At 43.4% G+C, this 25591-nt stretch overlaps 2 protein-coding genes and 1 long non-coding RNA gene across 7 annotated transcripts; 2 read left to right on the forward strand and 1 right to left on the reverse strand.

Moving 5' to 3' along the window:
• Positions 1-127: 127 nt before the first annotated feature.
• ACER2 (alkaline ceramidase 2) lies at positions 128-19500 on the reverse strand. 5 transcript variants are annotated; one of them, XM_048291177.1, is made up of 6 exons: positions 18966-19486; positions 11822-11936; positions 10803-10944; positions 5658-5795; positions 4049-4186; positions 128-3345 (listed from the first exon to the last, which is right to left on the reverse strand). In XM_048291177.1, the coding sequence occupies exons 1-6, from the start codon at positions 19221-19223 to the stop codon at positions 3159-3161; spliced, it is 978 nt and encodes a 325-aa protein (XP_048147134.1). In that variant the 5' UTR covers positions 19224-19486; the 3' UTR covers positions 128-3158. The 5 variants fall into 5 exon arrangements, with proteins under 5 accessions (XP_048147134.1, XP_048147136.1, XP_048147138.1 ...); XM_048291179.1 differs by lacking the exon at positions 18966-19486 and adding an exon at positions 18242-18416; XM_048291181.1 differs by lacking the exon at positions 18966-19486 and adding an exon at positions 14266-14361.
• LOC125319705 lies at positions 4182-5754 on the forward strand. The gene is made up of 2 exons (XR_007200865.1): positions 4182-4901; positions 4983-5754. It is a non-coding gene; the product is annotated as an uncharacterized LOC125319705 (long non-coding RNA).
• On the forward strand, positions 19292-24409 carry RPS6 (ribosomal protein S6). Its single transcript, XM_048292408.1, is given in 8 exon segments — positions 19292-19350; positions 19452-19548; positions 19550-19693; positions 20451-20582; positions 21464-21674; positions 22041-22187; positions 23311-23468; positions 24241-24409. Coding segments are annotated over 8 exon segments (1044 nt in total). The 3' UTR covers positions 24337-24409.
• Positions 24410-25591: the final 1182 nt, after the last annotated feature.

Genomic DNA, 25591 nt, shown 5'->3' on the forward strand with positions numbered 1-25591 from the left:
CTCAGAGAGTCAGAATTGCTGGTATCTGCGTAAGGGAAAAATTATCTTTACTATACTTCAAGGCATTATACTGGCAGCTGCATTCTTCTCCACAAACGTGATGTATGAAAAAGCAAACAATATTTATTCCAAATACAGTTTAATGCTGCAAAGTATTACATGTTTTCCACAAACATTTAGTATACAGACTTCAATGGAGATGGAAAGAAACCCCAACACTACACCACTCCTTACACAGTACTTCTTGAGTTGTTAATGACTGTGAATGGGGCAGGTGTTTGCTACCACTGAAAACTAACCATCCTTTCTTAAAAAACCTGAAGGTTAACATTAAAGGAATGATGGATATCACATGTCAATATCTACAATATGCTCAACACAGTATTGCATCCCACTGAATAGACTAAAATACTAACTGAACCTAAACACCAGGAATTAACTCATTTCCTGCCGGCAGGGAAAGAAAGCATTCTGGGGCTTTAAAACCTGCAGGTGCATATACATCACTTTATATTGCAATGTAATAGAGTTCGTTGTGCATAGTATATCAATTTGTATGATCCAGTGCATAAACCCTTCTGTATGCCAATCACATACTTCTTTGGGTACTAATATTATTGTGTAGATGCAATCTGTAAAGCTGTGAATCTTGTAAAAAAATGCATGTTTTTAAATTTTTTAAGTAAGTGTAGCTATTTTCAGAACATGTAAGTTAATACGAATTTAAGGTGAAGTGCAATAGCTACATCTAAAAGTGGTGAGCTGCTGCTACAGTGGAATACTGCAACCAGTTCTACAGTGAAGCTTTGAATAACACATAGTGATCTTTGTTCACAAAATCTATGAAGAGTAAAAAGGCTAAAGATTAGATAATAAAAATACAGGAGATGATTCTTGGCCTGTTATCTGCATTCATTTACTTCTTCAATAGCTGAATGCCCTACTGAGATTTTTTAAATTATAAAATTACTTCTTTGTGAGCAGTCAGACTCTGCAGAGTAGGAGACAGCAACTGACAGCAGATTAACTAGAGCCCTTTGAGTCAGAGGTTACTTTCAAGCAAAATATTAAGTAGAAAGGCTCCAGTCATTTTGAATAGTACATTATGTCTGCAGTTATTAGGTTCCCAAGCAATACTGAAAATAACTTACTTACCATTACATAATAATTTAGCAAACACTATCACAAAGTCTTACTCAAAGTAGGGCCATGTTAGGCATCAGAAAACTTAGCTGGGTTCCAGCCAGCAATCCTATCTGTATAAGGATTTAATAATACAAATTTTAATACCTGAGAACTGTTTGAAGCTGAGCATTTCATAATCAGGGAGAGAGGAAGGAAAAGGATAGAACAGCTGTTTCAAAGAGTAACAAACATTACTACATGAATTTTTACAAACAGGTTTCATACAAAAATTTTATCACTCTGTGTCAAAAAAAAGGTGTTTCAAATCTACTAGCAAGCGGTATAAATATGTACTGTTCCATTGGAAAGATTTTGCTGCTTTTATGATTTGGCAGTCATCTGACAGTAGTCTGCTCATCCACTTAACGATCTCATGAAGAAGTCGTATCTCCCACTAACAATTTGCTTTAAGAGTATCAGCATACACCTCACTTCTTGCTTTCTAAGCATAAATTTGAATATAAAATTTTAAAGGTCTTAAAATTCTTGAAAATTAATTCATGCCAAAGTTCATGCTAAAAGCCACTCTCATAAAGATTATACTGTATAGAGTACATTTTTGCATTGATAAAAAACAAGTACAACTTGAGATGTGTTAGCAAACGAGAAAATCATATTTCTTGGTCTAATACTAAAAAAGGAAATAACACTTATTAATAAAAGTGTACATTCAAAGCCTTAACCCACTTAGAGTTCGGATGAAATGTTAGTAGACCCTTTTTTCTCCAAAAACTGCAGCAATAAGCAGCTACAATTGCTAATATTTGAAAAACATGCCTGCACTTTGCACCATTTTTTTAAACAGGCCTAGTATTAATTGCTTGTAAGAACTATAGCCATTCCTGAACCTCAACACCAATAATCTTAAAACTAAATGGACCTAGACATCCCTTATCTTTACAAAACAGACTGAAAACAAACAGAAAATCTGAATCTTTCACAAGAGTGCAAGACTCAAATATCACATCTCATTGCTCACTGAAATCTAGGTCTTCAGCTTGGTTTTTAAGCAGTTATCTACTTTTTTCCTAAGTATAACCAGTGGAGCACTGGACTATTTTTTACATCACTTTGCAATGCGTTGGTGAGAAGTCAGCTCTCAAATTAGATGTGCAGCTAGGCACCTATGAGTTTTTATAGTTTAATCACACTGTCAATCCATGCTGACCTGAGATCTTACTGAAGTTAATGTTCACACTTCTGTGAGTGCTTCAATGCCAAATTCAAGACCAAAAGTGTCTGTAGAGGTAGAGAAGGATTTCTGTGACATTTCTGCAAGAAGGAAATATGCGGCATACACGTATTCACAGGACAGTGGAAATACAATAAAATCCTTGAACTTCTACCTAGTTTTAGGGACTTCTGTCAGCTCCCTCGCATTTACGCTGCCTAACTGCACTTACAGAGTTATCCTGCTGCAAACACTGATCTCCTGTTGTACTTGGGGAAGCAACCATGTGTTCTGTGATCCAAAGCAATGCACAGCCTGGGTGCCACACCGGGCTGGGAGCAGCATGGGCTATGAGCACACTCTTGTGGCCATGTGCAAGCACACCAAAATCAGAGCTAAGAAGGACACAGGATGGCATGTAGGCATCTTGGACTGCCTTCTTTCGCAAAGAAAGTTACAAAAGAAGTGGATCAAGCACCAGAGGTGACCTACTGCAAAAAGATCTTTCTTTGACCTTGGTATTCGAAAAGAGATTTTATCAAGAGAAATGCTACATCAAAAACACAGTGCAAAAAACAGAGGAGCCATTTGTTACTTTAGTGTTCAAGTGCCCCCATGTTCCTGCTTCCTCTCTCCTCTTCAGAGAGGAATGAACACACTTCCCTCCTCTTCCTACGACACTTGAAGTGCTGCCTATCTTAGGAAGAAGAGAAAACACAACACTAGTCATTTCTCATTATATAAATATTGTCCGTGCTGGAATTTAAGTTGAAAATCTATCCCCATTCTATGGCTTCCAGCTTCATGTAATCTTCACAGATGTTTTTTTGTGTGCACAGAGGAGAGTGACGTAGGGAACTCCAATGAATGCCCACCTTTCACTGGGCCAGAACTTTATGACAGGGCCCTGCTCAGGGATCTCAGAGGCAGCATCGAAGTAAGCAAAGCAGACACATCCCAGATATGCCGCAAGGCAAATCAGAATGTGCCTGAGAATAGCCATCCACACACCAAGAAAGGGAAAAAAAAAGGAAAGAAAAAAAGAATCAGTAACATAAATTCAGTAAAGCAATCAACTACATCACCATACTTTAAAATCAGTCTGTCCTTCACAATCTTCTCACAAGCCCCCCATAGGATTGCTGTCTGTCCTTTGCATGGAGGCAAAGAATATAGAGAACAAGGAAAACTACAAAACTGGTTTATCCCTGGTCTAAACAGGCTCCAGCTTTTTGGTTTCTCTGCACCTGACAGATTTGTGCAGAAATGCTGAGATATGGCACCTCAAATAAGTAACTATGATTTGCTGGATAGTAAAAGAGACAAGGCATCAAAGTCCTTCACTGCTCCTCCACTTCACCATCATTAACTAATCACTAATCCTCATTCATCATGAGGATTTCAATCATTATCAATGGCAGTGTAAGTTTTCATAGTCACAGCTACTGTTTTAGTAACCAGTATGGCAAGGAATTCAGTTACAATTACTGAACCTAGTGGCTTAAGAATCTGATCAGGCCAAAGAGACTCCTAAATCTGCCACCTTGAATAGCCTAAGACTTGCTCTGGGCTTATAAAACCTTACCATCAATTCTGTCTAGAACCAACCAGAAATAGCCACCAGGCAGCATAGAAGGGTAATGTGATGAATCACATTTAAATCAAACTTTGGACTTTATACACAACACTTACCATACACAGTGCAAATAGGGGAAGTTAAATGAGGACCAGATCTCACAAAACGCTTTGTCACTGATCCAGCAGAAAAGTGCTAGCATCCACCAAAGACCTGAAAAGAGACCCAGTTTGTATACACGCAGGTTTTCACACCTAAGGAGAAAAACATAAATAAATAGTTATAAAACAGTTCCAGACACATATTATTAAAATGACTCCACCATAAATGTGCTTAACAGATGAACTTCACTTACAGTAAGTCTGGCTCTGACACAAGGCAGTGGTGAAGTAACAAAACAAATCTTTTTATCAGTAGCTGTGTTTTGGGTATTGCCTTAAATACCAATGTGCTAATGGCGGGCAAACATCAAACTATTCTCATACCTAGGGAGGGGTGTTCTGGACAACTAGCGATTAGTTACACATGCTGTTCATTAACAACCAGCCACGCAGCAAGTGCTCAGATTTGCTTCTATTTGTTACTGTATGAAGACTCCCGTTAATGCTAAGGCATTTACATTCCTCAGTGAGAGGTACTACTGCTGCTAACAGCACTGAACCATGTACCTAAGCAGATACACACATGAATATTGTTCCGCTACTGACCTTGTCCACAACTAACTTGTGTGCTGTTTCCAAGTGTCTTTGACCACAGAAATACACAGAAGGATGTCTAATGAGAAAAGATTCATGAACACCTTTACAAAACATTGTTTGGAGAGGCTTCCACTGTATACTGAAGCAGTGGGCAGACCAGGGTAATGTAGCTAACAGAAAAATCTCTATTCTAACAGATGCCGTCAGAATGAAGACATTTTGTTCTAACTCAACTTGTTTTGATGGACACATGCAACATATAAGAGCATGCGTAAGTTGTAAAATCTTTCTCAGACACTGGAGAAGAGGTGAAAAAGTTCAAATGTTAATATTCCTCTGGTCTTTTTTGCAGTGGGTAAAGAGATGGAAAAAAAGTCTCTGGACAGCTGCTGGTATCACTGTAACAGAAGAACTCTCTAAAATGTGGAAACCAGTCTCAGGTTCTTCTCTATTTGAATTCCGGTTTTATGGTTTCTACAGCCCTCCCTGACTGATAGCTATCCTCCAAAATGTAGTGATTAACCTTATCTTTGTCACTCTGACTCCATCATATTATTCATCTCAGATGACAAAGTCATGCAAGACTCACAGTGCAATTTTGACAGCTGGAACATCTTCCACATGTGCTTGGGCCTTGCTCCACATTCCCACTACCATCCAGACTGCAACCATGCCATCACCTCACCCTTACGCACACTGTACAGAAGAAATGCTGTCCATAAAGTGAAACCCCTGCCCTGATTCCACAACAAACAAACAAATTTGAGTTAGATCGGGTTGCAGTGAGAGGTATATTGCAAGAACACAGAAAATATCTGACCTCCTATAATGTCCTAGGGAAAAAAAATCCTTGTCAAAAAATGTCTGAACTGCCAAGCAAGTTTATAGTAGATTTGCTCTTGCACATGGAAGAAGCATTTCTGATCTGCTGTCACAAGCACTGAAGACAGATCTAGTGTATCATCTCACAGGTGTCCTAAGGATCTGAGAAGGCAATGCTGCCTGCATTCAGAAGAATTGTACTTACCTCTTCAATTCAGCAATGAGCAAAGCTGTGCAGGGAACACCCAGAGTCATTAGCGAGATGTTGTTAATGGCAGGCTTAATGAAGGCCAGGCAGGTGGTAACACCAGACAGGACACCCACAGCAGCTTTAAATCGGCTCCTGAATAGAGTTCATATGGGCAGAAAAACTGCTTTTAATTCAAAACTAAACCCAGAAATTTTAAAATTACTTTAATATGTTACAAAATTTAGGTCCACCTCTGCACACAGAACTGTACTTCCTCAAAAAAGTTCTGTCTCATCATTCGTCAAGGTTTTAATATGGATTTTTAGGATATCTTCTTATTGTTAATGCAGCAACTTCTACAGCCATCTTACAGTCTGCTTTACTTTCCTTTACTTCTTTAGAGCCTTCAAAGATACTGAAACTCACATGCTAAGTTAGAACATTTTCTTAATCAAATTCAACAGCAGGTGAGAAATTCCCAGACTTTTTTATAAGACTAAGATTTGGTATAGTCTTAGCAAAAATGAAATCACTATTGCACCCTATGTAGACAGCCTGACAACCTCTAAATTAAATATATGTTAACTGCTGTTTAAACTTCAGGTTTGCACTTCAAACAACTCACTTCCAGTCTGTGGCTGGGCTATGGCAGGTAGAGGACCATCACGCTGCCCTTCAACTACTGGCCCATAGCTTTTTAAAACATTTGTTGTCCAAGGATGGCTCTTCTACATATGAAGTAGGGTCTCAATATATTTGTACAGTACCATTCCAGGGCCACAAGTGTCATTAGCTTCACCTAGGCTCATTCCATTTGCTTTTTGCTTTAAAGTTTTTATTTCTGCTGTAAAGCAACAAGTTACTTAAGTAGGAAGTTCTGATCTGACACGAACGTCTTAATGAATAAACACATCACAAACTGGTCATGACAGATAATAACATTTTTAGCATTGAAAACTCAAAGTGTGATGAGGATGAAGAAAGTGAAGAGCACAGGGTAGACATAATACTTGAGGACTAGTCAGGCAAAGCAAAAAACCTGAAAGTATTAACCAAACCTGTTCTAGGTTAGAGTTTTGTCTTGGCTTACAATGTAAGGTATGTATTCTATCACCACCTACAGCACCTTCTGATGGGCTGGTAATGGTTGGTCTTTTGCAACAGCTGCCCAAAGCGAGCCAAAATCAGCCTCAAGCGGGGCCATCTCGGCTAATGGGCCATCAAGGACTCCCCAGAATGACTGATGGAATTACATCATCCCATTGTGAGATGCTCCGCTGTGGAGGAGGAACCAAACAATCCTACCTGTATATAATGTGGGGCTTGTGACACCACGGTATCACCACTGGATTCCCAGATGACAAAGCTCTCGATAACCACTATTCTGGAGTCTCTGGACCTCCAGAGAAGGACCAGACCTTTCTACAGGATCACTGCTTCAACAAGACCATATCCATCTCTCCAATGGGACTGCTGCCACCACCCTGACCAACAGGGTATCTGGTCGTATTCTGACTCTGTCAGTTTAAGCCAGTGTTTCTGTACTATTGCCTTTATTGTGAATTTTTTCTACTAAATTTTAATTCTGACCTGAAATCTCTCACAACATATTTGTGTGGAGTTAATTCCTCTCGCTGGTTTGCCTTCAAACTGTCAAAAATAGCTTAGAAACTTATACTGTTACTAGTAATATTGTTAAATAGTTAATAATTGTCATGTTAATAATGCATGTACTCTTAAAAGGTTTGGTTATTATATTGTAAAAAGGGTACTGTGTTACACCTAAGTAAACTGCACCGCCCCCAAGCAATGACCCAGCCTGGACAAAACCCTTAAGAACCAATCAGTGCCTTAACCTTCATGCAAATGAAGGATCCAAACAGAGACCAATCCAAAGTAACAAAAAACGGTATAAAAAGGAGGCATCCAGGTCAGTGAGGCATGCTGCTCGACCTTAAACATCGGGAACATCCCTGCTCTGAAGAAGAAGATCGAGCGCCAGCTCTGCAGCATCCACGCTTGTCGCTGACCGGGAGCCCTCCTGCTCTACTTCCCCGGACCATCAGCATGCGCTCTACCTGCGGACTCCTATGCTTTAGGCCACATAATAAAAGCTGAAATCACTTTAGAACCAGGAGTACGTTCCCATTTTTCACAAAACCAAGATGGGTTTGTTGCCCAGAATGTCTGTATACTTCAGAAAGGAATAAAGACCTTCCTAAAAAAGTAACTGTCTTGATATATTCTGTGAGAAGTGGAAGGATACAATAAGATCTTTCCTCTCATCTCAGTATTTACAGTTTTAACACAAAGTTCAACAGAAACAGTGTTCTACCACAAAAGTGTTGTTATTCCTTTAAAACCCAATAGTTTAATATCTTGGTCCATATTATGAACATACCCTGCAGTATCAGAAGACAGTAGTTGATGAAATGTATCCTCTAGGTTTCTGGAGGCTCATTTACAGAGTTTACAAAAATTACACGTAAATTTAGGACTCTTGAATTCTTCACTTGAACTGAACATCACATCATAAACCAAAAGACACCAGTAAAAACCTGTTTGCTTGTTGATGATTTTCTGTAATAGCACTATACTGTAATACACAGAAGTACTAAATTTACACCAACGCAACAAAGCCATTGAACCACATAAAATCTTAGAACACATGGCGTTGGAAGACACTCAGCAGGATCAACACCTCCAGCTCCTGGCCCTGCACAGCACTATCCCCAAGAGTCACACCATGTGCCTGAGAGCACCGTCCAAATGCTTCTTGAACTCGTCAGGCTGGTGCTGTGACCACTGCCCTGGGAAGCTGTTCCAGTGCCCATCCACCCTCTGGGGTGAAAAACCTTTTCCTGACATCCAACCTAAACCTTCCCAAGTCAGCTTCAGGCCATTCCCCCAGGTCCTGTCACTGGTCACCACAGAGAAGAGACTAGTTCCTGCCCCTTCTTTTCCCCTCATTAGGGTGCTGAAGACCACAGTGAGGTCTCCCCTCAGTCTCCTCTTCACCAAACTGAACAAACAAAGTGACCTCAGCTGCTTCTCATATGGCTTCCCCTCCAGGCCCTTCATCATCCTCATTAACCTCCTTTGGACACTCTCTAACAGTTTAATGTCTTTCTCACATTCCAGTGCCCAAAACTGCCCCAGCACTCGAGGTGAGGCTCCCCCAGTGCAGAGCAGAGTGGGACAATCCCCCCCCCTTGCCAGGCTGGCTATGCTGTGCCTGATGCCCCCTAGTAACACAGTTCTTGTGCTCGAAGCACGAGCTCTGGCGGAGAAAGTCCAGCTGTGTTACTTCTGTGTGTCGCAGAAGTGACTTTGGCATCAGGAAAGCTGCTGCTGGCTGAGCCAGCTAGCTGGCTTCTTTGCAGAGGGAACATGGCAGGAGGCGATGGTATCGGCTCATGTTAGCTCGGAAACAAAGGAAGAAAGAGGCTGTTCTGGTCTGGCTCCTAACAGGTTTATTGTTAGAAGTTTCGCAACCTGAACAAGCTCGGAAGGGATGGAATGCAATGGGATCCTTCCCCGAGGCTTGTCCTCAGTTTTATAGGCAATTTGAAAACCCGGGTGAAAGGGGAAAACAACCAATGAGTTACAAGCCAGGGGGAGGATACAATTTAACAAGAACCACTGGGGGAAACCGAGAGGAGGGAGTTGTAACAGAGAACCAGCGAACAACCGAGTAACCGAGAATTTTCCCGAACCGGGGGAGGCGGCTTGTACCCGGGCACCGCCCGGGGGGTGCAGCTTAGGCTTCTGAGCCGCCCCTCGACCCACCCTCTGAGTCTGCCTCTTCGGGAAACTCGATCTAGGGGATGGGCCGGGATTGATTGGCATCACGCTGCCCCAGCCCTGAAGTGGGCTGGGTCACCGCAACACCCCAGGACAGGGCTGGCCCTCCTGGCTGCCAGAGCACTGCTGATTCACGTTCAACTTGCCATTGACCGGGACCCACAGGTCCCTTTCCATAGCACTGGTCTCCAGCCTCTCATTCCCCAGTCTGTCCATACATTCAGGATTGCCCCATCCCAGGTGCAGAACCCAGCACTTTCTCTTGCTGACTTTCACCTGGCTGGTGATTGCTCTCATTTGTGGAGGCCTCTCTGCCCCCAAGGGATTTAACAGCTCTTCCTAATTCAGAGTGGTCGTTAAATTTACTTAGTGTTCCTTCAAGTCCTGTGTCCAAGTCCAAGTCATTTATGAAGATGTTGAAGAGAATTGAGCCATGCACAGAGGCTGTATACAGTAATTAAAGGTACATTCTACCCAGTGCAAGCTATTTTGAGGAATGGTCAGTCTAGGCACCAAACTTCTCTCCATGCATTAGCAACTTCTAATCTGGCAGATGTCAGGAAAAAACCAACCAAAAAAACCCCCAACAATCAAACAAACTCAAAAAAATCCTGCAGAGAGTAACAGTGTAAGAGGGCAAAAGGCAGAAGTCTCAGCAATCTTCAAAGAGAACATTGATGCTGCAATTCAAGCCTCTCCATTACGTCAACTTCTTTACTGCATAAAAGAACAACATGCACAATGGTTTTATGGTGGGGCAAACCACAACCAAATGGTTTAAACTGGCTATAATGTTTTTTTTTTAAACGTGCAAGAAAAAGAAAAAAATTCCTTTGCAACAATAGATTTCTAAAGAAACACTTAGCCTTTCAATACCTAAACACCATCCTTAACCACTGCCTTAAAAATTCAGATGAACATTCAACTGACTTTCACGGGCTCACTTGTATATATACACTTCAGGATATACAAAAGTGAAAGATGGCTTCTCCTACATTAGCTGTAAGTTATATAAACTACTCATTGTAAAAGTCTCCCTAGAATCAACAAGAATAGACAATTCCAGAGGAACTGTCATCTCAAGAATCACCTGAAGACGAATGACCAAAGTCATCTCATCTAATCACCTGAAGTTACAGGACAAACCCCACCATCAGCAACTGCAGACTCAGGAATTCTGAACAAAATGGGCTGAGTGAGATACAAGCAACTGGAAGAGAATGGAGTAAAAAAATACTCCAGTAACAAAAATAGCAGTGATAGTGGTAAGGTTGATAACTTGGTGCCATTATGTGCAGGTTTAGCACAAGAAGTTTCAAGAAACATGGAAGTGTACATGTATGATTGTATGATTACCTGTCATTTCGAAAAACTCTGGGCAGGTATCTCCTAGGGAACCACATGGCAAGAGCACACATCAGAACCCAGAGAATAGCCAGCTCATCCAGCATCTGGCCCAAGAAACTGAGGGTGGCATGAAAATAAACAGATCCAATTCCTGGAAGAATGAATCAAAAGACAGTATGAACAGCTGCAGTACCGTAACAGACTGAAACACTCTGCTTCTGCTTAGAACTTCACAGGAGATGGTAGCTACCATTTGGTCTAGAAAAGGTTATAAAAAGCACCAACTTTACTAACAGGCAATCTACCTCATCATACCCTCATTCATCATGAAGAAAAGTATGTTATGAAAGTACATTACAAAAGCAGCAGCTAAAAATGTCAGCTACTACTAGAAAAGATGTGCATGAAGACACATCAGGTGAAAAATTATAAAGCAAAACCAACTAAGAAATAAAAGCCAAATGCTGCTTCCAAATTTTCTCAATAGCACAGGAATGGGTAAGACAAAGATAAAAACCAGCACCTGATGACTACTCCATGATAAAGGTTTACAGGTGGAAAGTGTCACACTGCCCCAGAGGGCTCTGATTACCCCCTTGAAGTACCTCCAGGAATGAACAAGCTTCAGAATCTCACATCTACATCTTTGGGCCTTCTCAGACTATACTTCTCAGTACAGTCTATTCCACTCTTCAGTTGCACTGGCACGTCAGCTCTCATTTAAGCAACAATAGAGGAAAGAGGGCCAGCACTGCTGTAGAGTAAACCCAAACACAAAAAAAAAGAAAGTATGCAAGGAAGGATTGGAAGGGAACAGAACTATAGCTGAACTTCCCACCAACCTCAGTTTGCAAAAGTCATTTTACCTCCAGAAACTATGGCTGCTTTGGCTTTAAGCACGTACAAGAAAACGCTTCCGTAGAGGTCAGGATTGCTTTATTTTAAAAAACAGTCAAGTGCAAGCAGGAAAAACCAGTGTCCTCTCTCCGTTCACACATGAGTTGACAAACACAGACTAACCAACTTACCAACCATGACTAGCAGAATCCATATTAAATATATTCCACTGTTGAAGCAGATTGCGTATTGACGGAACAAGCACATACATATGGGCGGTAAAATGAAAAACAAGACGTTGCTTATCTAGGAAAGAAAAACAAAGTCTCTCAAAGACAAAAAATAAACAAATCTTAAATATCCATAGGCTTTCGAAGACATCCATAATAACATTTTGTCATTCAGTGAAGCCCCAGCTCAACAAATTATGAGCCCTTGTTTCTGCCTATGCTAAGCTGTTTTTGCAAAAGCATCAACTTGTTTTGTTTAACATCATTAAATTAGTAACAGCATAAAAACTTTTGGCAATGTAAAATGTGACTAGTCATCTTTAAATCACAATTCAAGTCAATTCCCAAAGGAGTTTTATTGGGAATCTACAAATATTCAAGACTGTGGTAATTCAGAAAGTGTACAAGATCAAGGTACTGAGGACCAGTGAGTGACCTGTCCTCTCAATGGCTATCAAGCCTAGCATGGAAAAAGCACTAGAAGTACTGGCACTAGGAAGAGCTAGACAAGCTTTGTGGAAGTCAATTTATTGAGCAATAGCTATTGTCTGGAAGGTCTGAAATACAACACTAGGCTAAAAGAGTTAGAACCCTTTTTGTGCAGGGTAAAGAGAGCCTGGAGCTTTAAGTCCTTTTACAACTCAATCTTTTCCCTCAGTTCTCCACTGGACACAACTGAATACAACTGAAAACTAGTTACAGGAAGGTGGAAAGGCTGATAATTCAGACCACTCCTAGGGTTTTTTTTAATTTAATATGTATGATTTGAATGAAGACATGTTTTCTGTTTTTTCTTGCTTACGAACAGCCTAAAGCATGATGCTCTAAAAACTGAAAGCACTTCACTAGCAATTAGCAGGAACTGTCATTGTAGTAGTGATCACTTGATTCTCCCAGGAGCTGCCAGTGCTGAGGGCCAGCCATGGCACAGTAACTGAGCAGTTATGAAAAGACTCTATTGCTGCTTCACAATGGGCCAAAGGACAAATCTCCAGCCTCAGCTTTCTCATGTTTGTCTGCTTAGCCCAAGCACAAGAAAAAACCACCCCCAGCAACACTCCTCTGAAGCTAATATAGAAAACAACTCTGGGCCAAGAACATTCCTTTGGGACAGATCATATCTTAAAAAAAATTTACAAACTTGTACCGACAATAATGAAAATCTAGTGGAGAAGTAATTCAAGAACAACATACAAATTTTTTCGTTCAGCTACTGTTGTCCACCTCTCAACACAGCCTGAGAATAGATTTTTAAGAGGCAGATCAAGTTGTTTTAACTCCTGTAAAGCAACCTACACACTCAACAAAACAGGTTCACCTGAGCAACTTCCGTTCACAAAAAAATGCACCGGTCTCCGTGCAGCAGAGACTGTCAGCAACATTGGGAATACAGTCATGGACCAGGATCCCAGTGCATGATGTTCTTATACATACACAGAACAGGAAGACTTCTGTCACTCCAAAGCAGGTAGGAAGACTACACAGCAGGGATGACAGAATATGAACAAGTCCTCTGGGGGCCTGGGAGTGCTCTACGCATCTTAGGCTTTTAGACACAGTTAGGCCAAAGGGAAGTGTCAAGGGGCAAAAATAGGTGCTTATAAACCAACTGGTTTGGAAGTAAACTCTTCCATCTCTACAGCTGAAACTGACCAATTGTTCCGGTTTGGCCAAATTTAGAAATATATCCTCTGAGAGAAGGCACCCTCCCCCACCAGGTTTGGGAAAAAATAAATTTTCCTCAAAGGAAAGTGAAGGAGATAAAACTATTTATTTAACAAACACACGGGAAAAGGAAAATAATGCTAAATAATAAAATCTTTCGCTGTGGAGGAAAAACCTGGGAAAGTGTTAGAGTCCTCCTTTGGTCTCCTCAGAGCTGGGGCGTGGCCCAGGGCCAGGCCCTCTGTGCCCAGTGAAAAGTCCTCCTGATGTGCTCTGATGCTAAAGCAATCAAGCAGTCCAGTAGAAAAGGGAGAAAATCCGAATTTCCAGGGAAGGAAAAATTCAACTCTCAGTCTCTCTCCGGAGAACAAAGCAGCTGAACCACTGGCGAAAAAAGAAAAAAACTGTCCTGGGCACAGCAAGCCGGGTGCTTCCTCCCTCCCCTGCCACAGCTGGAAACAAATTGCTATCTGTGTGTGACCTTGAACAAGCTGCAAACTGCTTTGAAAAAGTTTTGCTCAGTTTTTTCCTTCCCCCTCTCAGGCTCAGTTTAGAGGCACAGAAAGGCACAGGAATTAACTTCTGGGCATAGGCAGCGATATGGGATACACATCATAAGGTCACCCCAACACACCAATGAAGAAAATCAGAACAGGCAATCACAGTCTGTAAAAATTTGGCTAGAAAGTCCTTATTCTGCCTAGGAACAAGATGACAAAGGACACACTAGATCTACTTACCACAGCTGTAGCAATGTAGAGTTATACAAGTGATTAGCCAACACGGGAGCAGTTCTGTGCTACCGTAGTGCTCTGAACTCCCACTCATGCTAAGGTCCCGCCTGCAAATGCAAGAAACCCCTTGCAAACTGGAGCCTGAGCATGACTTGTACTCTTCGCAGTGGCCACCAGGAGGATTTCCTAACATCTCAGAAGCTGGAATAGTTTTAGTACTGAAAATTTCAATACTGAAGTATGGCTTCAGAAAGTACATTGCATGTGCATTTTTTATATTAATACACAACTGGCCTCCATGATTTGGTAATGTACAATTCAAATACTTTTATAGTTACAATAAGTGCAAAAATTTACATCGGCAGTACAGAAAATTTCCTTTGGCATCTGCTAAAGGCAACAATTAAATGTTACAGTTCTGGAAAACAGGCAAGTAGTCCTTCAATAACAGTCCATTCTTTTGGTTTCATACAATTCTGGACCTTTAGTTTTAATTTCCAACTAATTAATTATATTATAGGAATTCAGGACATAGGCCTATAAGACAGAGAGAATGGGCTTGCTCAGATCATGATCATGCAACTTCACTCACATCTGGCCACTGTCCTGACACAGTACGTTTCCTGCAGTCCTACCAAAGCACATGTATTCTTCACTATTTATTACATCTCCCAGAGAGCAGCAGCATTCAAATACCACAGAGAAGCTTACTGCACAACATCTTTCTGAGCAGAAAGCAAATAACTAAAGTAGGTCCCTGTAACATCAGAGGGAGTGTATCCTCCATATCCTGGTACCTGAGCATGTCATTTACATACACTATAACTCTTCTGCGGTAAAAAAAGATGCTGTAGGGAGAGTACAAGCATTCTCTCACACTCTTAAGACTACCTCATAACTTTTTAAAACTTTGATTTCCATGCCACTAGGGAACAAAAGAAGAGGAATAAAACCCTGGCAAATAAGACCCTTCTTAAATGGAAATGACAAGCACAACTAAATGCAACATATTGAACTGATAAGTACTGACTTTCCCAGCCAACAGGAAAAAACCCCAACAGTTTTCAGATATTTAAAACATAAACAATATCATTTTTGCATCAGAACACATTACTTCATTCATTTCAGAAGGAAAAAAAAAAAACAGAAAAAAGATACTTATAACTATTCCTTCAATTTGAGCTACAGAATGTTTTGTGGCCTATTTACTGAAAAAGAGTAAGACCTGAATCACTTTAGTTAGACAAAAATCATGTTAAGTCTAGCCTGTGTATGTTTAAAAAAATTAGTCTGATCAATTTATATAAAACCTCTGAACAGATTTCTCCTACCGATTTAATCCTGGTGATTGCTTTGGTTTAAGTCCCACCAGAACAAATAAATAATTTTTTTAAAAATACATTTCATACAAGCTGCTCCAGTTTTGTGCTTACATGAATATTGCGTGAGACCTCAACCACAACTCTGACCTCAGCCATGACAGTTTAAAATGCGGATTAGCAAGGTTTTAATCTAAAGCTTAATGACCCAGATGCCAGATTCAGGTCTGCTGAAGAGTGCTTCCTGGAACTTCAAGGGAGTTTGAGTCAGTCAGAATGAACACCCCCTAAAAGGATTAAAATTTAGATGCCACCTAAGATACTTTTTGGAGTCGGGCAAAAACTTCTTAACTGTCCTGTGAACATCCCCATCAATCCACTGCAACTAACTGTTTTAATTTTCAGAAGTTGCTAACACAGAAATCAAACCCTAACAATGACATGGTATTACTGAAGAGAGCCTAAACACGACTACCCTCAACATGGCCTCTTTTTTTCCTCCCCTTTCAGTGAACACCTCACTGATTTGTACACAGCTGCCACAACACAGCAGGCTTTGGGGCAAACATTTTTCTGTGTCTGTCCACCTGTCTGAAGCCTCAGTTATTCATCTGGACACAAGTGCAGCTTCTAGCATTTCGGCAAGCTTCTATACCACTGCTAATCACCTCAGTACAGTGCTGTGGTTTAATCCCACAACTGCCCAGCTGCTTGCCCACTCCCTTCACAGCAGGATGTGGGAGAAAATCAGAAGGGTAAGTGTGAGAAAACTTGTGAGGGTTGCGATAAGAACAGTTCAATAGGGAAAAAAATAGCTGTTCACACAAGCAAAGTGAAACAAGGAATTATTTCAGCATTCCTCATGGACAGGCAGATGTTCTCCATGCCCAGGAAAGCAGGGCCCCATCACACGTAACAATGACTTGGGAAGACAGATGCCACCACCCTAAATGTCCCAACTGCTTCCTTCTCCTTCCTCCAGCTCTACATGCTGATCATGACGCCATATGGCCTGGGAAATCCATTGGGTCAGTTGGAATCAGCTGTCCCAGCCGTGTTCCCTCCAAAAGCCTTTTGTACCCCCACCCCACTGGCTGCTTGGATGAGGTGAGGAGCAGAAAAGGCCTGAGTAACCTCTGCTCAGTAGTAATGAAAACACGCCTGAGTTATCAACACTTTCCAGAACAAAACATCACCCCATACCAGTGCCTGTGAGGAAAATTCACTCTACTCCAGACAGAACCAGCACACACATACCCATCCCCCTGCATAGCTGGCTACAGAACACATTTGCTGTCTTCAATAACTTGTTTATCCTGACCTTTTCCTCCCTTTGTTTTTGGCTCTTGCACAGTGACATCAGACATACAAAAAAAGCTGACAGTTTCCCTTACACACCCTCAAAATTCGCCAATGTCACAGACCGGCCACCATCTTTAGGACTTTGGCAGCTAAGTACAAGAAAAAAAACAAGTTAGCAATGTATACAGTGCACCATGGAATTATTTGTTCTATGTGTACAGAACCTCCCGTGATACAAACTCCAGTGGGGGAAGCCAGATATCTACTTCTTTCTTCCACTCTATGTTGGCAGTCAACACAGCTTGAAAGGGAAAGACAGTTCAGACAAGGCTGGAATTTGGGAGAAAAAACCTGTCCACTTTAAAGTGTAAAAGAGACAAAGCAGAAGCTCCAGCTCCTCATTTGTGCACACACCACCTCCTATAGAACAGAAAACAGACTGAGCATTTGCAGGTTTGCTCCTGGACACGTGTTTTTCATGGAAGGGCAAACTACCCGAAGGCCTGATGGATTATCTTACTCTAGGGAATCTGTCACTGACATTCTTTACATCAACAGGATGTCAAGAGCATTGCTCCCTTTCCAAGATGTGTGGTACAGTGCAGTCTGGCTCTGCTGCTGTGGCTGTGTTTTTTTAAGTTCTCTCCAGCAGCTGAAAGGTATTAGAAAGGTGTGACAAGACTCAGGGGTAAACCATGACTAACTGGAAGGAAGCAACAATTACATTATTCCTCTTCCCTCTCCTTCCATTCTTCAGTTACTTTCTTAAACAGACATCTCTTCCTCTTTGAAAAATACACCCTTGACTTCATGCTGCAACATTACGGCAAACTGTCCGTGAAAACTTTGCCTTCTTGGAGCAAAACATATTTAAGAGAAATCCAGTTTTGCCTCCAGACACCAAGGTACTTTTTTATCTTGGCCCATCACTGCCTTGCACGCCCATCAAGGCACTGACACCTGTTTGTGAAAATGGATACCAGATCAGGGCAATCTAGCACCAAAAATTCAGTGTTTGGCCACTACAAGGCTCGACAAAGACGAGGACAAGGCCTGCTGCACACTACTTACCGGTAGCAATATGACTAGTAAACCTCCCCATTTCATACCTCAAAAACTAGGTAAAAATCCTCTAATTTTAGGCATGCCAGCGACTGGAGAAGGAAAAGAAGTTGCCAGCTATAGAAGGACATGCTACAATCCCACGAAAGCCCCACAGGAGACGGAGCTGGCAGGCAGCAGGAGCCCCCCGGGCTGCAGCGGGACCTGCCCGCCGCCGCACGCTCGCCCGCCCACCCACCGCCCCCGGTGCCGAGGCGGCCGCCGCTCCCGCGCCGCCGGGCACCGCCGCCGCCACGCACCGTGTTGTAGAACTCGGCGATGGCGGGCACGATGGTGTAGTTGTCCTCGCACCAGTCTACCTCCGAGCTGCCGGCCCGCAGCGGGTCCCACCACAGCAGCGCGCCCATCGCTGCCCCCCGAGCCCCCACTCCGGCTCGGCCCTAGGGCGCTACGGGGCGGTGACCGCGCCCCCGCCCCTCCCTCCGCGGCCCGCGCAAGAGGCGGGGCAGCCCCAGGCCGGCCCTCCACGGGCAGAGGTTTCGGGGGCCCGCAGCGCTTGGGCTTCCTGCGCCTGCCCCGAACATCGCCGGGCAGCCGGGCGGTGGGACCGCCAGTTCCCCGTTCCCGGCGGCTTTGAGCAGCCAGGTCCTCCACAGGCGTGGGCAGCACGCCTGCCTCTCTTGTATCTCTCTAAGATACGCTTAGAGGTATCTCACATAGAATCACTGAATTGTTAGGTTTGGAATGGACCTCTGGAGATATTCTGTCCAACCCCCTGCCAAGGCAGGGTCACCTAAAGTAGGTGACATAGGAACACGTCCACGTGGGTTTTGAATGTCTCCAGAGAGGGAGACTCCGCAACCTCCCCAGGCAGCCTGTTCCAGTGCTCTGCCACCCTCAGTGTGAAGAAATTCTTCCTCATGTAGAGGTGAAACTTCCCGTGTTTTAGTTTAGGGCCATTACTCTATGCTGTGCCACTGGGAACCACTGAAATTAGTCTGGCGCCATCCTCTTGGCACCCACCTTTGAGATACTTCTATTGATGAGATCTCCTCTCAGTCTTCTCCAGACTAAACAGACCCAGCTCCTGCAGTCTCTCCTCGTAAGAGAGATGCTCCAGACTCCTTGTGGCCTTCCACAGTAGCTCCTTGTCTCTTTCGTGCTGCAGAGGCCAGAACTGGACACAGGACATAGGGTCAGCTCCAGCCGTGTGACAGAGAGGAGCGGCCGCTCCCCGCACACCCCTGCGCCCGTGCGTAGGCAGGGAACCGGGAAGCGCATCCCGGCGGGAGCCGCTCATACCACGCAAACAACGCGCCTTCCCCTGAAAGCCAGCGTGTCGCGTATTGATGGCGCTTCTTCCTACACGTGCCGTTACTCCCAGCTCCGGAGTGGGCGCGCCCGACCCGTGAGTCCCTGCGTGCCGTTCCACGGCCCGTTCCCAAGGAACGCTTTCTCGCTGGCGAGCGGCACCTCAGACAACCAAAGCCACACCCGGGCCTGCCCCAGGCAGGAGACAAGTGCCGGAACCCGGGCGTGCGGGAGGGCCGGGCCCGGGCACGCCGCGAGGCCACACCCCCCGCGCCTCCCGGCCACGCCCCTCGCCCGTGGAAGCCTCGCTCGCCATTGGGCAGCCCCGGTCACGCGGGGCGCGGGCGGTGCTGCTCTCGCGAGAATTGCTGGGTGTATGTAAGAAGTGCGGGCGGAAGTGCGGCCTTTTCCCGCGGCGCCGAGACGTGAGCAGGATGAAGGTATGGCCGCGCCGGGCTGAGCCGCGCTCGGGGGTGGGGGGCTGGAGCTCCCCCGCCGTAAATGGCCCCGGCGCTGCCCGCAGAGCCGCCACTGGTGGCCGATGGTCCCTGGCGGCGGGGCTGGAGCGCACCTGCGGGGCGGATGGGAGTGGATTGTTGGCGGGCCCCGCTCCCTCGGGCGGGACTGTGCTGCCGTAGGGTGGAGGACTGCCGGGCTTCCGGGTGGGCCGCTCGGGAAGGTTTTTGCGAGTGAGAGGCCTGTGCAGCCGACAGTAGGGCCCGGCAGGGAGGTGCCGTGTGCGCTGTTCTGAGGCAGTGGCGGGAGGCGCCCGTGCAGCGCTGCGCTCTGCGGCGGCCCCAAGGAAGTACAAGCGATCCCCCACGGCAGGTGCTGTTTCTGCAGTGACTTGAGCGTCTCTCTCACGCGGCGTGTGCTGTGAGGGGTTTGCAGGAAGAGGATAACACAGATTTTTGCTGGTCGCAGTGTGATCGGTCTCTGGCTGCGATAAAGTCAGTTTTCTGTGTGACTGAACGAGTTGTAGAGCCTAGTGTTGCCGAACATAGGCGTCCGTGCCTTGGCTCTCCCAAGTGTGGTGTAATGACAGGCTTTGCTGGTGAGCATTTGTGTAAGCAGTTGGAGAATTTCAGCTTTGAAATGCTAAGCTCAACCCATCAGGTAAGTACTGATTTTTTGTTACAGTGTTTCCTCAGAAGTTTCAACGAGATCTGTTTTCTTGTTTGCATTTTTCTTCGCTAGCTCAACATCTCTTTCCCGGCTACTGGCTGCCAAAAGCTCATTGAAGTGGACGATGAGCGTAAGCTAAGGACGTTTTATGAGAAGCGAATGGCCACGGAGGTGCTGGCTGATTCCCTTGGTGAGGAGTGGAAGGTAGGAAGTACGGAAGAATGTTGTCAGTTGTATTTGAGGAGCGTAAAATGCAAAATGTCTCCAGTATGCACTTCTCATGCTGTAATGCTTGCATGGTGGCAGTCACATTGAAAGTTTCTCTTGCTATGTATGTACTGAACTTACTGATTAGGCTAGCCTGTTTTGGTACTTTATCTGAATGGGAGATTTTTGGTTTTTAAAGCCTTCTGCTTAGTTTCTTGCTCCCTTTTGCAGTGGCTTATTGCTCTTCATGTCAGTGCTGTCTCTTGGTATTCAGCCCAAGTTAAATTTGCAGTGTAAAACTTCCAATGTGTTCAAAATTGACTTTGTTGTGTTTAAACTGCTGGTAATACATGGGGAGAAGTATGCTTGGCATGGTGGATGGGCTTGGAATAGTTAGTGTTAATATGGACAGTGCAGCTGAATTTGAGGAACATGATCTTTTCTGCTGCCATCTTCACAGGGAAGATGATAAAACCTGTATTTTTCCTTTTTACCTATGTATTACTCTAGACACTCCTGTGTTCTGTGCACATTTCCAGTTCGTCAAGTAAACAGGCCTAATTAGGCTTACAAGTTCAGAAAAACTAGTCAATAATGGTGCAAGATTTTGCACTGTGTTACTTCCCAATAAAAATTCAAAGGGATGTGAATCACACTAAATGTAAATTATGGTATACAGAGGTATTTTTCACGTTTCTTAAATAAATGGTCAGATTGTTCCAAAGGTGTTGGTTAAAGTTGTTCGCGCTAGCCATAACAGAGACTCTTGCAGAATCGTGGACACAGTGCTCTGTTGTTCCGAGCGGTGTGTTGTGGTATCTGCTGCTTTTTGAGGTAATAACGACACAAGTAACTCAGAAACATTTCTCCTTTCGTAGGGATATGTTGTTCGGATAAGCGGTGGCAACGACAAGCAAGGCTTCCCCATGAAGCAGGGTGTCCTGACTCACGGACGTGTCCGCCTTCTCCTCAGCAAGGGCCACTCCTGCTATCGCCCCAGAAGAACCGGCGAGAGAAAGCGCAAGTCTGTGCGCGGCTGCATTGTTGATGCAAACTTGAGTGTCCTGAACTTAGTCATAGTGAAGAAGGGTAAGAGTCTGGATGAAACAAGCAATAGGTAGAAGTAGGCACCTGGAAGGAGCCTGCTTGCAGTGGTTGGTAAGTTGCATGGAATGGAAATGGCAGTCCCAGTTTCAGAATGTGTCTTAACGGTCCCTCTGAGCACAGCAGTCTTGTACTGCTAGAACTGATCACTAAAACACTTCTTGTTGCTGCCAGCAATCTGATCATGTTAAAGCAGCCAAGGGTAGCTGGGGTGGTGCTACTGACAAGTGAATACCAAAGATTACATAGCCTTACCTTGAATTCTTAGATATTTTAAGCTCAGTGTTTGGCTGCTGAAGCTGGTGCTCAGTAGATGTAGTAAATGGCATGTTTAAACTTGCATTCCCAAAGGTGAAAAGGACATTCCTGGGCTGACTGACACAACTGTGCCCCGTCGTCTTGGTCCCAAGAGGGCCAGCAGGATCCGGAAGCTGTTCAACCTCTCCAAGGAGGACGATGTTCGTCAGTACGTTGTGAGGAAGCCTCTGAACAAAGAGGGTAAGAATGCCAATAGTACAGCTCTTCAGGTTCTTGTAGTTACTGCCAAGGTGTTCATCCTACTGCAGGGAATACACCACAATTAATAGTGCATCCAGGAGCTGACACTCACTTTATTTTAAGCTTTGTCAGCTGTAACTTGTAGAAAAAAATAAAGTTTCTTCGTTGCCTCGTTTCGTTCGCCCCTCTCTGCCCTGTTTTGTCACAGTTCATTCTTAAATGTTTGATAAAATCTGGAGTAATTTTTACTAGTTTCTAAGAATAACCCAAAAGTAGTTGCTGCAGGGTTAAATACAAGGTGGAATGTTGTTAAAACTTTTTTATGGTATGGGGGAAAAGGCAGTGTAGAGAGAAGATGCTAAGATTTTTCCCCCTTTCTTATGGCAGTCTGAAATGAGCTTGTATTGGAAGGGTACTGCTTGGCTTAATACCAGTTTCCTGCAGTGTAAGGTGTAATTTTGGGGGTTTTTTTGCTTTTGATCTGGGGAAGAAAAGGTGGATTTTTAGAATAATATGATAAGACTTTGGTACTGTGGAAGTTTGTTGGGGAGAAAAACACATCATAGGGGGAATGGTTTTGTCCATTAAAGAGTATGATCTTGCTGGACATCAGACTGTTCTGTGTGACTGCTAAAGTCTGTCAGGATTGCTTACTAAAATTTCATTTTACAGGTGTGTGTGGTAGTGTGTTTTGTTTGCTCATAGTGGGCTGTAGATCTGTTTTTTGGGATAAACAATGTCAAACCTAAGTAAAATTGTAGATGGCTTTTTAATGCTGGAAACAGTGGCTCATTCTGGAAGGTAGATAATGAATACCCTTACTGAAAATTTAGGTCTAGGGGGAGTTACAAGAGACAGGCCTGTTAAGATGCTAGAAATTTACACTTAATTTCTAATAACAAATCATGAGCATCAAGACCATGTATTGTTAATGCTGTATCTGGTGATAATTGATCATTTTTCCTGCAAAATCTATAAGGATGTTGAACTCTGTAGTTGCTGTAATATATGGTACACTAAATAATGCTAATAGTAAATGAAACACTCTGGAGTTTGCTAGATGAGGCCTGTGGCTTCTTCAGAAGGTACTCTGCCACTTCTGCTGATATGTAGTGATTTTTAGGTAAGAAACCCAGAACGAAGGCTCCCAAGATCCAGAGACTGGTGACTCCTCGAGTGCTGCAGCATAAGCGCAGGCGTATTGCCCTGAAGAAGCAGCGCACTCAGAAGAACAAGGAGGAAGCCGCAGAGTACGCGAAGCTGTTGGCCAAGAGGATGAAGGTACGTTTGCTGTTTCAACTCAGCTGTATGGCAAATAGCTCATCTCCCAGAATCAAGGGATTTGGTTAACAGGACTGTATGCTTACAGCTGCTCTGTACTAGCTCATTTTGAATATAAGCACCTAAATGTGAGTATAAACATAGCTGGTCAGTTGAGGTTTTTTAAATATTTCTATCTGTTTCTGCCAGTCCTAGAGCAATAGAAATTAACCAGGCCCACTAATTTGACAGCTTTTTTTCAAGGAAACTTAACAGTTACAGCCTCTGAGGATATTTTTTGCTGTAGCAATTTTAGTTCAAATCAATTCTGTTTTAACTCAAGATGCCCAAGCATTTGAGTGATTGTGCAGAGAAATAGGATTCAGCAGTTGATCTTGATAAAGGATAAGTTGGCAAGAAGGTATTTGTTTGCATGTGTTTGCCCTTGCTCCTAAAACTGCAGTGACTGCTGAAGCAGTACTGTAAGCAGGTACAGTTGGAATATTTGGCACAGTGCCTCCTGAGTTTCATTACTTCCAGATGAAAACTGAGAGAGATGCACCTTTGTTGTGTTGTGAACTCCACATCACTTCCTTAACTAAAGTTTTGGGTGCATACCAGGCAAAGACACAGGTCTGTTGGTTTGGATACTTGCAGAATTCTTCTGAAGAAGGGAAATAATTTTGCTTTTTTGACTTACAGAATCTATTCCTTCAAGTTGCATTTTCTCTAGTTGGTTCTGTTTGATGATATGATGATGATATGTAACATCTCCATACTCCATGCCTTTCAGGAAGCCAAGGAGAAACGCCAGGAGCAGATTGCCAAGAGACGCCGGCTTTCTTCTTTGAGAGCTTCTACATCCAAGTCTGAATCAAGTCAGAAGTAAAGATGTTGTACATGATACTAAAAAGACATTGTACATTTAATTACCAATAAACTCCTTTTGTGGTGAACTTCCAGTATGAGACTTTGTAGTTCATGTTGTTACTGCCAATCTCTTAAACAGTTCAGACTAGGTGCATCATGTAGACCAAACTGGAGCCACAAACCTTGATCTTGATGCAGTTCTATTTTGAGAACTTGTAGTACTGTGTCTTTATTGAGAAGTTCCATTTTATTATGAACTTGTGCATGTGTGTGGATGTTGCTACAAGCAGGGTTTACCTGCAGCATCAAAATTCTCTGCAATGGTTCTGCAGTGCAGTGGGCAGAATGTAACCCACTTAGTAGTGTTGAGTGGTTAATTTGTGGGTATTTTGATGGGGTTTTTTTAAATCCAAAGTACGGGATAGTGTTTACATATGAGAAGATTGTGTCACTCACTTTTGATACTGAGTATAACATTGGTAAAACTTAACCTTCAGCTGATTCTTGGCAGAATTAAGTGCAGTTCAGACACTCATTGGAACAGACTCCACAGGGAAGTGACTGCAGACCCAAGTCTGCCAGAGTTCAGGGAATGTCTGGATGATACTTAAGTCAAACGTTTTAGTGGCAGGTAGTCCTGTGAGGAGCCCTGGTGTTGCTCTTTATGATCCGTATGGGTTACTGCAAATGTGAGATACTTGTGATTCTGTAGGTATTGCAGTGTTCTGCTCTTGAAATTGGTACTGGGCCACGAATAAGGCAGCTTTTAAAAGATTTGACTAGAAAATTTGAATTGAGGATTAAAAATTACAGATCTGCCTTAATGTATTCAGTCTGTACTGGGTAAGGGTAACGGGAATTCACCTCCAAGTTAAAAATAGATGTGTTGGATGTTAGAATGGTCTGGAGCTAAATAAATTGTCTTGGTTCTTAAAATAGTAATTGGGATCCAGTTTATTTTTGTTGAGATAGGTGCTTCTATTTCTAGTACATTAAGCTTCATCACAACCTTAGAAGTTGGGAAGGTTTTTGTTCTTCCTTGTGTGGCAAGACTCTTATAAGTTTGGGGCCCCACCTAGCTAGAAGGCATTTTATAATGCTTCAGATGAAAAACTGGGACTGAAAAAAAAAAGTTGCAGAAGACAAGACCTGCTGGGAATACATTATGGGGACAGAAGGATCAAACCTGCTGTCCTTAAACTTAGGTTTGTATTAGGACGATGGGATACCCATCTGACAAGGACAGAATTTGCCATGAAGCACTTGTGTGCAGT

The sequence above is a fragment of the Corvus hawaiiensis genome, chromosome Z (assembly GCF_020740725.1).
Source record: "Corvus hawaiiensis isolate bCorHaw1 chromosome Z, bCorHaw1.pri.cur, whole genome shotgun sequence".
Classification (NCBI taxonomy): Eukaryota; Metazoa; Chordata; class Aves; order Passeriformes; family Corvidae; genus Corvus; species Corvus hawaiiensis.